The following is a 13726-nucleotide window of genomic DNA, read 5'->3' as shown; positions in this document are numbered from 1 at the left end:
GCCATAACTCGGTTCATTTTTGGACTTCTAAAAGTATATCTTGCCCAGATGTTTGGAGGCTGCGGATTACAAGTATGATTCATGACATCAGTTTGATGCAGGAATTGGCTCCGTGAATAAACAAAGTGGAAAACTGAACTTGTGGCTGGACAAGTGCAGACATTCTGGCATGAGCTTGCGCAGTTTTGTTGTCAGAATTAAAATCTGGCAAAACCATTGTCAAAGTCAGTGGTGCTTATTGCATCGAAAACATCTGCTGCAGATGCAGCAGAATCGTGTGAAGTAAGATTTTTTAGTGCGCTCCATTCCCACGACTGGTGTCATGCTGCGAGCATACTACACCATGACGGCAACTTCACAGGCATTTCAAAGGCCTTGCAGGAAAATGAAAAGTTTGCATGATACAAAAATTTAATGGTTAATGAACCCACTGCGTTGGGCACCAAGCCAGTAGCAATGCCAGTAGCAGTGCAGTCGCCAATTGATTTTTCAGACTCTGCAGGACCAGGGTAATGGTCCAAAATAACCAAACAGTCCGAAAAATCTGTGAATGTCACAAATAAATCTCTTTCTGTGGAAACGAATTTTGCCGTTCCCAATGCTTTATTTATACAGCATTATCTGTTACTGCGATTTGCTTCCATGCAACGTGATCCGATTGGTGCAGGTGCGGCCACCAGTGTCCATGCGCCAATTGCTCACAGTGCAGCAGGCATGCGCACCACCGATAAGCATGCGACTCCTTCAAGATAATCTGACGCACGTGCAGGGGCACCCCTCGGAAGCGGATCGCACCTAGCTATAACCACTAGAACTCTCCAGTTAGACTAGCTCGGCCAGAGTCGTGCTTTTGTTTTGCCCGCATTGCTCCACTTCATGACTGACGCAGCTGCTGATCATGCTCATGCTGTGAAAGAATACATATGCTGCACGAAGCAGTAGCATTCAATGACATTTGCGAAGCTGGATAAAGATGGAATTACGGGAAAAAAGCTAGCAGAATGAGCCTCCCGCGATGACAATGAAAATCGTTACTATAGCCACTATTACAAATGGCAACAAAACATAGCCAAGTTAGTCCATCTGAATGACTTCGTTTAAATTCAAGATGGTGCCTTTGAAGGCTGTGAAGAATCAGTTGGTTGGAACAATGATGCCAGCTCATGTCTATCTCATGTTGAAAAAAGAGGCCATGCCTGAAAAATTGTCTCCGCACTATTGCTAACACCAATCGAAGATCGAACTTTGGGACTTCACACAGTCCAAAATACCAGTTGTGAATATGTGCACGTTCCTGTGGAGCGTGTGCCAGTTCCTGAATGAAGTCTGAAATGTTGTGCAGTTCTAAATTGTTGGAGTCTGAAAAATCGGTTGGCTACTGTACCATTGCACTTCCTATTCATCAGTTAGTGGTAATTAATGGGTAGTGACATGGTAAGGAAAGAGTTTGTGGTTATGCTATTAGTTGATAAGGTTACCAGAAAATGATTTTTGAGTAGTGTTGACCTTTAATGACGTATACTGAAAAGCGAAAATGAAATTTAGGTAGTTTAACCTTATGCTGCACCGTGGCTTTTGGTGTAAGCAGTGACGAAACTCAGCGTTGGGAGAAACCCACTCCCAATATTCTTTTTTCCGTTCAGAATTAGAATCAGATAACATTTGCATATCATTTTGAACTGAATGAACAAAGGATGACAAACCTACATTATTTGTAAATTTTAGTGGGTATGTACCCTTGGTCAGCAGTGAGAACAGGTGCCATACAGTGATAACTTATTTGCTTCAGAAGACAAATATTTTATTGCAGCATAATATTAGTTGGTAAATGATACGTGCAGTTTAAAACAACTGTCGAGACATCCTTTGCAATAACACTGGCTAGGGTTGCAGAACCAGAAAGATAGGTCGCACATCTTGCTGGAAAAGTTGATTGATAGAGTTAAATTGAGCCTATTACATTTGATGCAGGTACCAAAAATGACGGATGCTTTTTGCATGCATACTTTAGTTGTGTTTGCAGCTGTAAGGTCAGTAGGGCCCACATGGAACCTGGGGGTGTTAACTATTAATCCTTAGCCATTGTTAAATGCATTTGCTGATTTCAATAAGTATTTCTTGAGCAGTGTTTACAAGATAGAAAGAGAAGCAAGTGTGATTGCTTCCTGGAAAATGCCCAAGTGTATTTAAGTGACATGTACCACCGAACCATACCATATTTTGGGACATGTACTTTTATATATAAAAGTGCATATTCGATGCAGGCAAAAATGATCTGCTTTAAGTCCTACAGCTTTTAATGTATCTGATTCGTCTTGACCAATGACCTTTCTGTGCTGTTGCGTTCAGTTTTTCTGTAGCGCCAAGGCTCTGACCATGCCATTTCATTTGCATTTCTCGACTGCTTGCTTTAAATTTGAAGGGTTGAGTCAAAATTTTCGTCAGTGTAATTTTGCTTTGGAGTTATGTGTACGACGTTGGTAAACACCAGCTATTGCATGTGTTTTGCCAGCAGCCAATAAATAATTTATAATTGAATTTTGTTCATTTTGCGGTTTCGGCTTCAGGTTGCCGAATGAAGGTTCTGATGCTACAAATGAATTATAACTTCATGTGACACGTATAAAAGCTACAATATAATTGCTGCTTTTTAGTTTATGTTATGTTTTTAGTTTATGCTATGTTATACTAACACTTCTGACACCGAGACCATTATTTGGCAACCTGAAACAAAAAGCGGTCTAGTGGAATCAAATCATTTATTAATAATTTACTGAGCACAGGCAAGTTTCGTCTTCTGCATCTGTACTTGCAGGCCAAATTCACAACAACCCCTCAAGATGGCAACAGTGTACTACTGGAGTGTGCTGGAGCTGGTGCCCATGTACCAAGGCCGTAGGGGATACATCGCACTTGGTGGCATCTCGGAATTGCTTCGTAAGATGGATTGCAAGTGCCACAAAAAAAAACAAAAAAAAAAAGAAAAACAAATTGCTTTTTAGATCTTCCAGGTGCTCACTGCTTGGTTTTATGATTTTGGGGGTTTACTATTCCAAAGCGACTCAGGCTATGAGAGACGACGTAATGGAGAGCTCCGAAAACTTCGACACCCGGGGTTCATTAATGTGCCCTGACATCGCACAGCACATGGGTGCCTGGCTTTTTGCCTCCTTTGAAAAGCAACTGCCGTGGCCAGGATTCGAACCTGCATCCTCGGGTACAGCAGTCGAGTGCCCTAACCATTGCACCATGACATTGGGGTGTTCACTGTGACATGTACTAAATAGATCAGATCCCTATGCAATTTTTTAGTAACCAATTAAGTTATCAGTGAGAAAGGGAAGCAATGAGAGTTAATGATTTTCTACCTGGAAATCAAGAAAAGGAAATGTACTACATGGCATAGTGCATGTAGCATGGGGAACGGGTAACTAATGCTTTGGAAAATGACATATAGGCAGCTTAATAGCTCACATTCACTGTTGAGTTGCGTGAAACTTTGGTGTTTATCTCCTAACTGGAAACACTTTGTATACTAATGTGCTATTGCTGCTTCACATTGCAACTGCTGAAGGTCACTAAAATGAGCATTCTTCGTAATCTTGCTATTGCTTGTTTTTCATGTCTGACGTCATGTTTTGGTACTGTACAGGTTCACATAATGAAGCTGATTTTTATTCGCTCATTGTATTGAACGCCTTGCTGTCATTAAGCGCTGGCCATGCAACACATCTATGTGACTTATAAATCATATCCCAAAGTATATTATTATTGGTGACAAACGCCTTTCTCATATAAACTAGTTACATTATGTAGCATCAGTTTGACTGAGTAATTGCAAAAATATTGCTCTGGAGACTAACCAAAGTGGAAACACCTCAAATTTTTTGCTCTAAATACTTTACCTTTGGGAAGCAGAAAACTAATTGGCATTATTAAAACTCAATTTCATGTGTATTCAAACTTGCAGATTAGCTAGCATGGAAACGGGATCCTGCCTCTGTGTCGATTGTTCTATACCAATAATATCGTTTTTTTCCCATAACGCTTGTTGCTTGCAATTATACTTGTTGAAAGTGCAGTGATATCTGCATCTATCTACATATATGCATTTACAAGTATTGATATTATCTTAAACTAGACAATTTAAGCAGATATTGGATGCATGATTGATCATTCAAGGAAGACATATGACTGACATGCAAACATTGTACAGAATCTTATTGTATTTCTACTGTAGTTAAGGGGGGAGACTGCTTTTGGAGAAAGATTGTTTATCACTCCAGCAATCTCAATGGAATGGCATACCGTTAACTAATTTCTCGTGCTGAGTTAAAAAATGTGATTACTTTGCTTATAGGCCAATTAGTTCTCAGGTTACAATTAATTAGCTTTATATTTCATGAGAACAGTAGAGAGGAAAGTAAAAAATAAAAGCTCATAAATGGTACATGGTTATACTCTAGAAAGAATATGGAACACCATGTTGGATAAGTCTTTTTTTTTTAAATTTTACCGTCATTACTGGTTTTTCAGCACAATAAAATTTGTGCAAGCAACTGTGACTAACGTGCACTCAGGTAGATCATTTAAAAATTTCTGAGCCTTAATTAAAAAAATTTGCTCCCATCGTTGCATTCTTGGATCACCTAGCTACATGCTAAAAAAAAGAATTACGGTTCTCTCAGCTATAGTTGCTGAGATGTGCCACTTTGAAACTTGCTCAGAGTCCAAAATTTTGCATTTTGAGAAAAATGAGAAAAACAAGCAGAGTGGTGTTTATTAAAGAAAACTTTTAAATTATCCATCCAGTGACATTAGGAAGTTGCTAATAGCCTCCTGAAATGCAGTAAGATTGCTTACTAGCATTTAAGTGGTGGTTATTTTACCAAGCGTTGCACATTTTTTGTGGATTTGTGCTTCTTTGCACATATGCACCTTTCCTTTGCTTGTCCTTCTTTTGTATGCATTTGGTTGTCTGGGGCCTGGACGTCAGGTTCAACTTTTCGGAATGCATGTAGCAATTCTTTCACTTCCTGCATTAAACTTCATCACAGCCTCAGCCACAGGGGCCTGGACAGTGAAAAGTGAGGCATGGCATTCCTTAGCGCAAGTGACCATATCATTGAATGCGAACATTCGTTGTTATTCTGGGTTCTGCCTCTTTGACATGCTCAACAAGCTTCTTATTACAAAGCCTTTATAGACAGGCAACAAAGCGTCACAAACATGAGGAGGCAGATCGTATTGGTGATGCGGTATGGTTTTGCCTCTGGCTTCTGTAGCGTTCGGCTTGCACCAAGACTAGGTGGGGCCTGTTGGATGGAAACTGTGGTTGTAGACGTTAGATTTTAAATGATGGTAGGTGGCCATCACAGCCCTCTGTGTGGCCTTCATGTCACCAGCGTGTAAATTCAAAGCCCATGCATGGTAGGAGCTAAACTTGGAAATGAGATCGCCCACAGGCTTTCTTTTCCCATCATGGGGTTCTCACCCAGAACCTTTCTTGTGCGAGAAATGTGCAAGAAATGCCCGCATGTAAACCACGAGCAGTCAGATGAGACCGCGACGTTTCCGAGTTGTCAGAGATTCAGCTCCGCGTACACACTTTCTGAACGGATCGCGCGCAGTCAGCTGTCATCTTCTGGGCTCTATGGTCCACTGTTGGTGTCAACATTTTCTTAACATATTATTGCCAAGGTTTATTGTGTTAACCTCAATACAATATATTCATTACTGGGAATATATAATTTAGTGCAGCACGCTGATTTCCAGTTGCTTGCATTGCACAAGTGGCGAGAATGTTCACAATGAATAGATTCTTTTTTTGTCTGTCGATCACACGTGGCGAACTCCATCCAGAAGAAATGTCACTGCAATTCACGCATGACATCTTCAGTTTCACAGAAAGGCCATACTCGTTGCCACATTTATCGATTTTGACATCACTGCCGCACACTTAGCACTTTCCTTATGATGTTTCTGAGAGTTGCAATTGTATTGGATTCTGGGACTGGGTTGGGCTGGCAGTGCTGCATGGGTGAGGTGCATGCCAAAGGTAGGGTGCCACAGAAACAAATGGAACAAATTTCTCTCCACAATGAACCAGTTTTGGGGCATGGTTTTGTTTCAATGAAATTCTTGCTCATTGATAGGTGGTGGTGAATATTCGGCTGGCTGCCTTAGGACAAGGCGAAAGTATAAGCTGCTGTTGTTTTTCGAGCCAGAGCCGCAATCAGTCCGTATCTTGTAGCACCACCATCTGTGAGGGTCACATTTGGTGTGATCCGCAGTTTTATTGGTGCCCATGACAATCCCGTTTCGATGTCATTGCTTAGTGACTATGAAAAGCACACCACGAAGCTCATGGAAAAAAAAAACAAAACAAAACAAAAACAAAAAACAACAACAACGCAGATGCAGTTGACTTACACCTTGATAAATAAGGTTTTTCAACTGTGTAGTCCAATCTGTCAGTGTTGCTGGGCTTATTTCACCACAACAAAATGTTTGATTCAATAAAATTTTTCATGGGCCTTGTCAGTTTTATTGTAACGAGTTTCAACTGTATCTTCTTTAATTTAATCATGTCTTAATTTAAGATATTGTAAGGAATATTGTATTGTTTTACTATGGAAGGAAAAGGAACAGTATGCTGGTCTTTTGGAGGTACGTAGGGACCACATTTTCATTTTACAATGCTCATTTTGCTATATGATATGGGAGTTTATTTTGGTGAGATTCCTTTGTGTATTGCACCAGTGTAAATTTTAATTTGTTTTATTTTTCCAGCTTGCTCAGCATCTAAACTCTCTCCATTTGGAATGCAGGATAACCTGACGATGCCTCCGGAGAAGAAAAGCGAATTTTTTATGTACAAGTGATGCAATTGTGTGAGCATTTTGCTGTTTTGTGAGCAGTCCGTTGTGCGAGCATTGTGATGCTGTGTGAGTAGCCCGATGTTGTGAGGAACACTCCTTGTCAATAAATTATTGCAGCTATTTTTGCGTGAGTGCTTTGCCGATGTGAGCCTTGATTTTTCCTTGTTTAGCTATGACAGCAGTCTTTTTTAATCTCTTTGTATAGTAAGGGACCAGGCAAGTCATTTTTCTGGCATGAGATAACCCTGTTATATCGTGACATTATGCTTACTTCACCATAACTCGGAACCCATCACCTCAAAGATGATTCCTAGCTTTTCACTGCCTTGTTTACATTCTAGAACAGTAATTTCAACCAAAACAGGGCCAGTCTGTCTTTTTATTTGGCATGCACATGGAATTGAGGCCCTACCACCAGTATTATATTGTTAATTCGATATATATATAAAACGTGCAATCAGATTTTTCATGCCCTGTAACCACGTTTAAGGTGCACCAACGCTTTTGGTACGCTTTTTGCTGTGACGTGCAGCTCGCCATGGGTGGCGTTATGCGGCGACCCCATGGAGACTCGCAAGGCGGACGCACTCGCACGCCGAGTGTCATCTCCAACCAGGGGTCACTCTCACTGAATTTCACCTTCATGTGCAGCTGTGTGAGTGCCAGCACCCACAAAGGTGCATCACATGCATGCGCACACCAGCTCTGGCATACACGCGTATTCCCCGGCACGTGACGAAATATCAGTGATTAGTTCCTTCCAGGCTAGTAAAGGTTCTTGTACAGTGTATCTTAATTAAAATAGCAGCAAGGAAGAGGTGCCATAGTCAGGGCTTTGGAATAGTTTTGACCACCTGGGGGTCTTTAACGTGCACTTGCATCTCAAAGCACACAGGGACGCCTTTGCGCTTTGCCTCCATTGAAACGCGGCGGCCATTGTTGTGACTGTATGAAGAAGGAAAAGAAAATGCACGGGCCTGCTACTGGCTCTGTAGCTGAGCCACCTCCGCTGCCTCGTGCGGACAAAAGAGAGAAATTAGAGAAGGAAAGAAAAAGAAGAGGATGAGAAACGCGCGCCGCAGCAGCTGTCGTCCATCACCTAAGAGGCGGCAGGTGCAATGTCGGCCTACAGCAAATAAACATTTGGTGGCAGGCTAGCCTCCTGCCGCAAGCGGCGTTGACCTACCAGTTCCAGCACCGTGCAGCCGGGAACAGCCACTCCACCCCAACGCGGCGGCCGTGATGGAAGTGAAACGTAAAGGCGTCTGTGAGCTGTACGAGGTCAATGCACGTTAAAGACCCTCAGGTGGTCAAAAATTGTTCCAGCGTCCTTCACTATGGCTCCTTTTTCTTTCTCTCTTAGGTCACTCCCACCTCTGTTTCCTCACAGCGTGGTTCAGGACAGCACACCATCACTCGTGTCGCGTGGTGTTTCCTGGCGCGTGTTCAATTGTGGCATTGCAGATGGCACGAACACTAGAGAAGAACTAATCTCGTGGGATCTCGTGGAATATGACAGATCTCGAGCACGGGATTTTGTTCCGTGAACCTAGAAAGGCTTTCGCCTTAAAAATCCCAGAGGACGCTTGCGCCTCTTTACATGTAGAGTCACTGGAAACATTTCATTAGGGGCCACAGAATCACTGGTGGTACTGTTCTGAATAAACATGCCAAAATCTTTCAGTTTTGCTACTTTAATAACATGTTAGAAGGCTTCGAATGCTGTCACTCCGTGTTCAGACGGCGGCTGGGTCCGGCGGTCTGGAAGGAAAATGGCGCCCGCGGGCACCTTTGCGGTACTCTGAAAATTTTCCAGTGACTATTTACATGCGGCAGTTCGATAGCATTTCTCTCTTGGACATACAGTGGTGCATCCGCTGTTACTACAGCAACGCCTGGCATGTTCAGACATACCTGGACATACACTGCTGCTACCTACATTGAGTTGTGGCTTGAGGTATTGTAACCGTTACTGACTAATCAGTGTCATGGTTTTGACTGACTAACCATGACAGACTAGTCACAGTTCGTCATAGTTAATCGTAATCATGGTCATATAGTTACGGTCATATATGATTTATATGTGAATATTACTGTGACCAACCATGACTGTGGAAGACTATGACATCGACTAATCAAATCTTAATTATGATTACTTGTGATTTATTCCATTATTTTGAATCTCCAGGTGATTGACGCGCGAAGGAAATTTTCTGGTCACACGAAGCATGATGCAATGGGAGGTTCTGAATAGATATGACCATGTGGTGTTTATAATGCATTGACATCATACAGTGTATGTGCGTCCGTGCCTTGCAATTCGCCTCAGTCGAAACGCTGTCGCAGAGCCCTATAGACTGAAAATGCGCCCTAGGGTACAGCATCTGGCCACCTAAGCAGCCGTCGTAAGCAAATTTGGGGATCGCTTAATTATCCCCAGGAGTTTAAGGGATATCATTGTGATATGTAGTCATTATATGCAATGCTTTTCTTTTTTTTTTTTTTTTGCATTACACTCCGCTGACATGTCGAATCTTTGAGCATCGTACAATGCCGTCTTCTTGCACTCCATAGCACGGCAAGAAAGTAGCAAGCTCTCGTTCGACGGCGTTCCCGAACATAGTGATAGCGCGTGAGATTACACTCGTCGGTCGCCGATTTCTGATCGTGGCAGCATTCCGAGGCAAAGGCATTCGTGACTTCAGCACACAAACCCCGCCGAGGTGGCGCAGTGGTTACGGCGCTCGACTACTGTTCCCGAGGACGCGGGACCGAATCCCGGCCTCGGCGGCCGCTTCTCGATGGAGGCGAAAAGCAAGGCGCCCGTGTGCTGTGCGATGTTAGTGCACGTTAAAGAACCCCAGGTGGTCGAAATTTCCGGAGTCCTCCACAACGGCGTCTCTCATAGCCTGAGTTGCTTTGAGACGTTAAACCCCACAAACCAACCAACTTCAGCGCACAAGAACACAGAAAAGACATTTCGATCCTGACAAAACTGGCTACTACCAGCAAGCAACTGATATAATGCACCTCCATCGCCGCTGCGCAGTGCTACGTACCACGTCACGCCATGGCAACCTCCGTTGCTACAGCAACCAGCGCGAGCTGTGCTCTCTGAGCGTACGTGTGCGTTCAGCCAGGCTTTCACCGTTCCCGAACTCTTACTTTTCCTCTCCTTGCGTGATGCTCCACGGCGGGGCAATCACTCTGACATTGTACGCCCTATATTTGGCTCTTTAACTAAGCTATAATTCTCTCGCGTAAAAAGCGACAACAAGAACGCCGAGCAGCATTGACAGAAACGTGTATCAGTAACGTCATAAGATCACGTGGCCACTGCGCGAAAATCGAAACTGAACAGCAACCCGAAGTCGCTAGGTTGGATCAACAATTCACAGTTTCTGCAGCCGCGGGGAGTAGACTCGTTACCAAACGCTTCTACAGAAGTATGTCACCACAGCAGTCGCCATACTTTGCAAAGTATGACGTCACATGGCCTGATGACCTGACACGCATCGTTGACGGAGATGGTGCGCGTGGTGAAGCGAGACCAAGACTCGACACATTTCTTGTTGACCAACATGAGAGGTTTAGTGACATCGATGCAAGCGATATGTAGACGGAACTGCTCTACTTACCAGCTATGTACTAACACATTCTTATTTTAGTACTTATTAGCTGCAAAATCTACAAAAGGTCAAGAAAGGCCGTCTGCTTATTTTTCATAATAATGGTTTAACAGAGGAAACAGACACAGACCAAGAAATAAACGAAACGAGACACACGAACCAGCACTGGTTCGTGTATTTCGTTTCGTTTCTTTCTTGGTCTGTGCCCGTTTTGCGCTGTTAAACCACCATTATGAAGCAACACCAACTAGCCGAATCTGCAGTGCGTATTTGTCAGCAGAAGGGTAGCCGGTTCTTTTTCATCGCAACCTTCACTGATAGTTTTGAGGTTTTCTTTCGTTCTTTTTTTTTTTTTTTTTCAAGACGGTTTGTTTAGCCATCGAGCTATTATCGCTTTTTTGCAACACTGTTTAATCACAGGCAGTGAAAGACTGAGATGCTCGAATCTTTCTTCTTATGTGCGTCCTGTAAAGAGTGCTTCGCCCCATAATAAGTAATGCTGCAAGAGAGCTAGCTTTACAGTGATACCCAGCCGTTTTTGAATATCACCTCCTTATTACTTTATCACCTCATTACCTTACATACCCTTATTTGTGGGTATCACGTAAGCGCTGGATACATGTACAAACACTCTTATGCGCAAAGGTATATTATTGATTAAATATTGCAGTTGTCAGAAAATGTTGTTCGGCTGGCGTGGGTCAGTCATATTGATCGCAAAGTTTACACTCTTGAAAGTACCGTGTAAATGTATAGGAAAGCCGCACAGTACATCTAAATGTAAGTTTTCGGGCCATTTGATATATAGAACTGCGTGCCGCGCCTTTGCGAGTGAAGCGTCACCAAAGGGGACTATCGATCACTTCTCGCGCGCAGAGATTGGTCCACTGCGCGGCGTGCAGCACCTGTTGACAGCACTAGCGCTGTGTAAATAATGTTACCAGGTAAACGTGAATAGTGGTTTTAAGTGGGTTTCCACAATTTGTAATTGATTGCCTCGCTGGTGTGCGGGGAAGCAAATCTGATTCCACGCGGCGGCCCTCGCTTGGCGTTCCTCGCACGTTTCACTGCTGAAGGTGGTGCGGAAACGTTTTTTTTTTTTCTAATTTAATGTGCGATTGTTTATTTATGGTGGGACGGTAACAGGATCAGGCATGTTGTGATATGCATTGGTTAGTTCAAAAAGAACCGTCCGCTGCGGTTTCTATGCCAAGGAGGCTATAGACGTAGCTAAGCCCAGACGTAGCTAAGCCCAGCGCAAATGGCATACCGCGCAAGGGGCGTGGCAGTACTGTCGGAGCAACGCATCCTTGTTCCCAGGTTAACGATAGGCTTATTTACTACCATTTTAATATTTATCGAATTATACATATATCTAACTATCTGATGCCTTTCGGGTTCGTTATATCCTTATTCATTTGCAGATGCTTCTGCGAAGGGTTCCTAGGTGAATAAAAATGCCCTTGACGCGTAGTAGTTTAAGAGGCGCAGATTACAAGGCCGAGTCAACGGGTCTTGGCTTCCATCCGCGATTGCGGGGAGACAGATAGCGATCAACAATGCAGATAAGCGGCGTTGCGTAGTATTCAAGTAAGAATCAGCCAAATGCGAGCACTTATCTGTGACGTAAGTAAGAAATGCTGGCGGTGCTGTCACCGGATGGATTCGGGGAGCGGGAAGGTCGCAGTTACGATTGCGGTTCATCTCTGCATGCACACAAAATATTTGAAAGCAGTTTTCTGACGTAGCGCCCATGATGTCGGCCTCCGTGAAGAGATGGTGAGTGCCTCCTAGAGCACAACGTCGAAGTATGATACATAATTTATTTAGATGTGCTTTTGACGCGCCACTATATTGTGGGTGAGGGAGCCATCCCTGGTTAGGTACTTTGTGTGGAGCGATGCTGGTGGAGAAGGAAGTAGACAAAATTTTCCGAAATATCTTTTCTTGCTTCGCGCATTAGGGATGATTTTCGTTAACAGTTGGTGTGTATTTTGCAAAGTGTAACAGAGTGTCGAAAACATTTTGAAGCCGATATAATTTTAAAACCGCAGCAGAGGCTTTCACCTGCTGACTGTTTGTCCGAATCGCGCAAGCTTCTTGGGCAGTCGGCCATGCTGCCGCGCACGCTACATTTACCCACTTATCGTGTCGTTCAAGCCAGACAGCCTAGACAGCCCTACGCGAAAACGCATTCTCAGACGCCAAGGTAAGAGATCGAAAGCGAACCCACTAGCAGACGACTGTGCAGACGATACCCCCCAGCCGCATCCAGTAAATCCAATGTATATTTATAAAAATAACATTAGATGCCGCCACCACGTTCACCTCGGCGCTTTCTCTTAACATCTTCCTGTCACCCCAGCCTCTGGCATCTTCCCCATTCGCCGATTCCGCTCACATGGTACTGTGTATTTTCTTTCTTTCTTTCTTTCTTTCTTTCTTTCTTTCTTTCTTTCTTTCTTTCTTTCTTTCTTTCTTTCTTTCTTTCTTTCTTTCTTTCTTTCTTTCTTTCTTTCTTTCTTTCTTTCTTTCTTTCTTTCTTTCTTTCTTTCTTTCTTTCTTTCTTTCTTTCTTTCTTTCTTTCTTTCTTTCTTTCTTTCTTTCTTTCTTTCTTTCTTTCTTTCTTTCTTTCTTTCTTTCTTTCTTTCTTTCTTTCTTTCTTTCTTTCTTTCTTTCTTTCTTTCTTTCTTTCTTTCTTTCTTTCTTCCTTTCTTTCTTTCTTTCTTTCTTTCTTTCTTTCTTTCTTCGTCTTAACATCTTAGCATTACGGAAACGTTTAAATCAGCTCGTTAAAGTAGTCCAAGTGTGATTGGCATCTTACAGGTTATGCCACCAGATCTTACGATATTAATGCGGATTTATGAATACTGACTGTTTTATGACTATACAGATGAGAGCCCTCATGGAAATGATGAGAGCCATCCTTGGTGCACTCTGCGCCAAAAGAGCGAAAAAAATCCGTCTCCAGATTAAGTTCATTCGTGTTTGTTCTTATCTGTTTTGTCGCTGGGAGATTCATCAATAGCCAACGCAGGGTGGAGAGGGGAGTATCAAGAGAACACGCATGTGAACAACCCCTCGAAGCTATAACGGTTCTCCGTAGATAATTCGTCTTCTGAACAACAAATTTTAAAATAATAAAAATGTTCCGCATGTAAAATTTGCTTTCTTTCAAGTGTTCGTTAGTTTATCGACGTGCCTGATGGGTTCAGT

The 13726-nt window shown here is 43.0% G+C and overlaps 1 protein-coding gene across 3 annotated transcripts in view; it reads left to right on the top strand.

The window, feature by feature from the left end:
* Positions 1-7017, top strand: part of Rtca (RNA 3'-terminal phosphate cyclase) — a 28777-nt gene extending 21760 nt beyond the window's left edge. For 2 of the 3 annotated variants that reach the window (XM_084577123.1, XM_084577121.1), the window contains 2 exons: positions 2816-2937; positions 6793-7017. In XM_084577123.1, the coding sequence (XP_084433249.1) occupies positions 2816-2899 (84 nt within the window). In that variant the 3' untranslated portion in view covers positions 2900-2937; positions 6793-7017. The remainder of the gene's footprint in view (positions 1-2815; positions 2938-6792) is intronic. The other variant, XM_084577122.1, reaches the window with a different exon arrangement.
* The last annotated feature ends 6709 nt before the right edge of the window (positions 7018-13726 follow it).

The sequence above is a fragment of the Amblyomma maculatum genome, chromosome 8 (genome assembly GCF_055883805.1).
Source record: "Amblyomma maculatum isolate TAMU_Amacu chromosome 8, ASM5588380v1, whole genome shotgun sequence".
Lineage (NCBI taxonomy): Eukaryota > Metazoa > Arthropoda > Arachnida > Ixodida > Ixodidae > Amblyomma > Amblyomma maculatum.
This window is presented reverse-complemented; position numbering and strand designations above follow the sequence as displayed.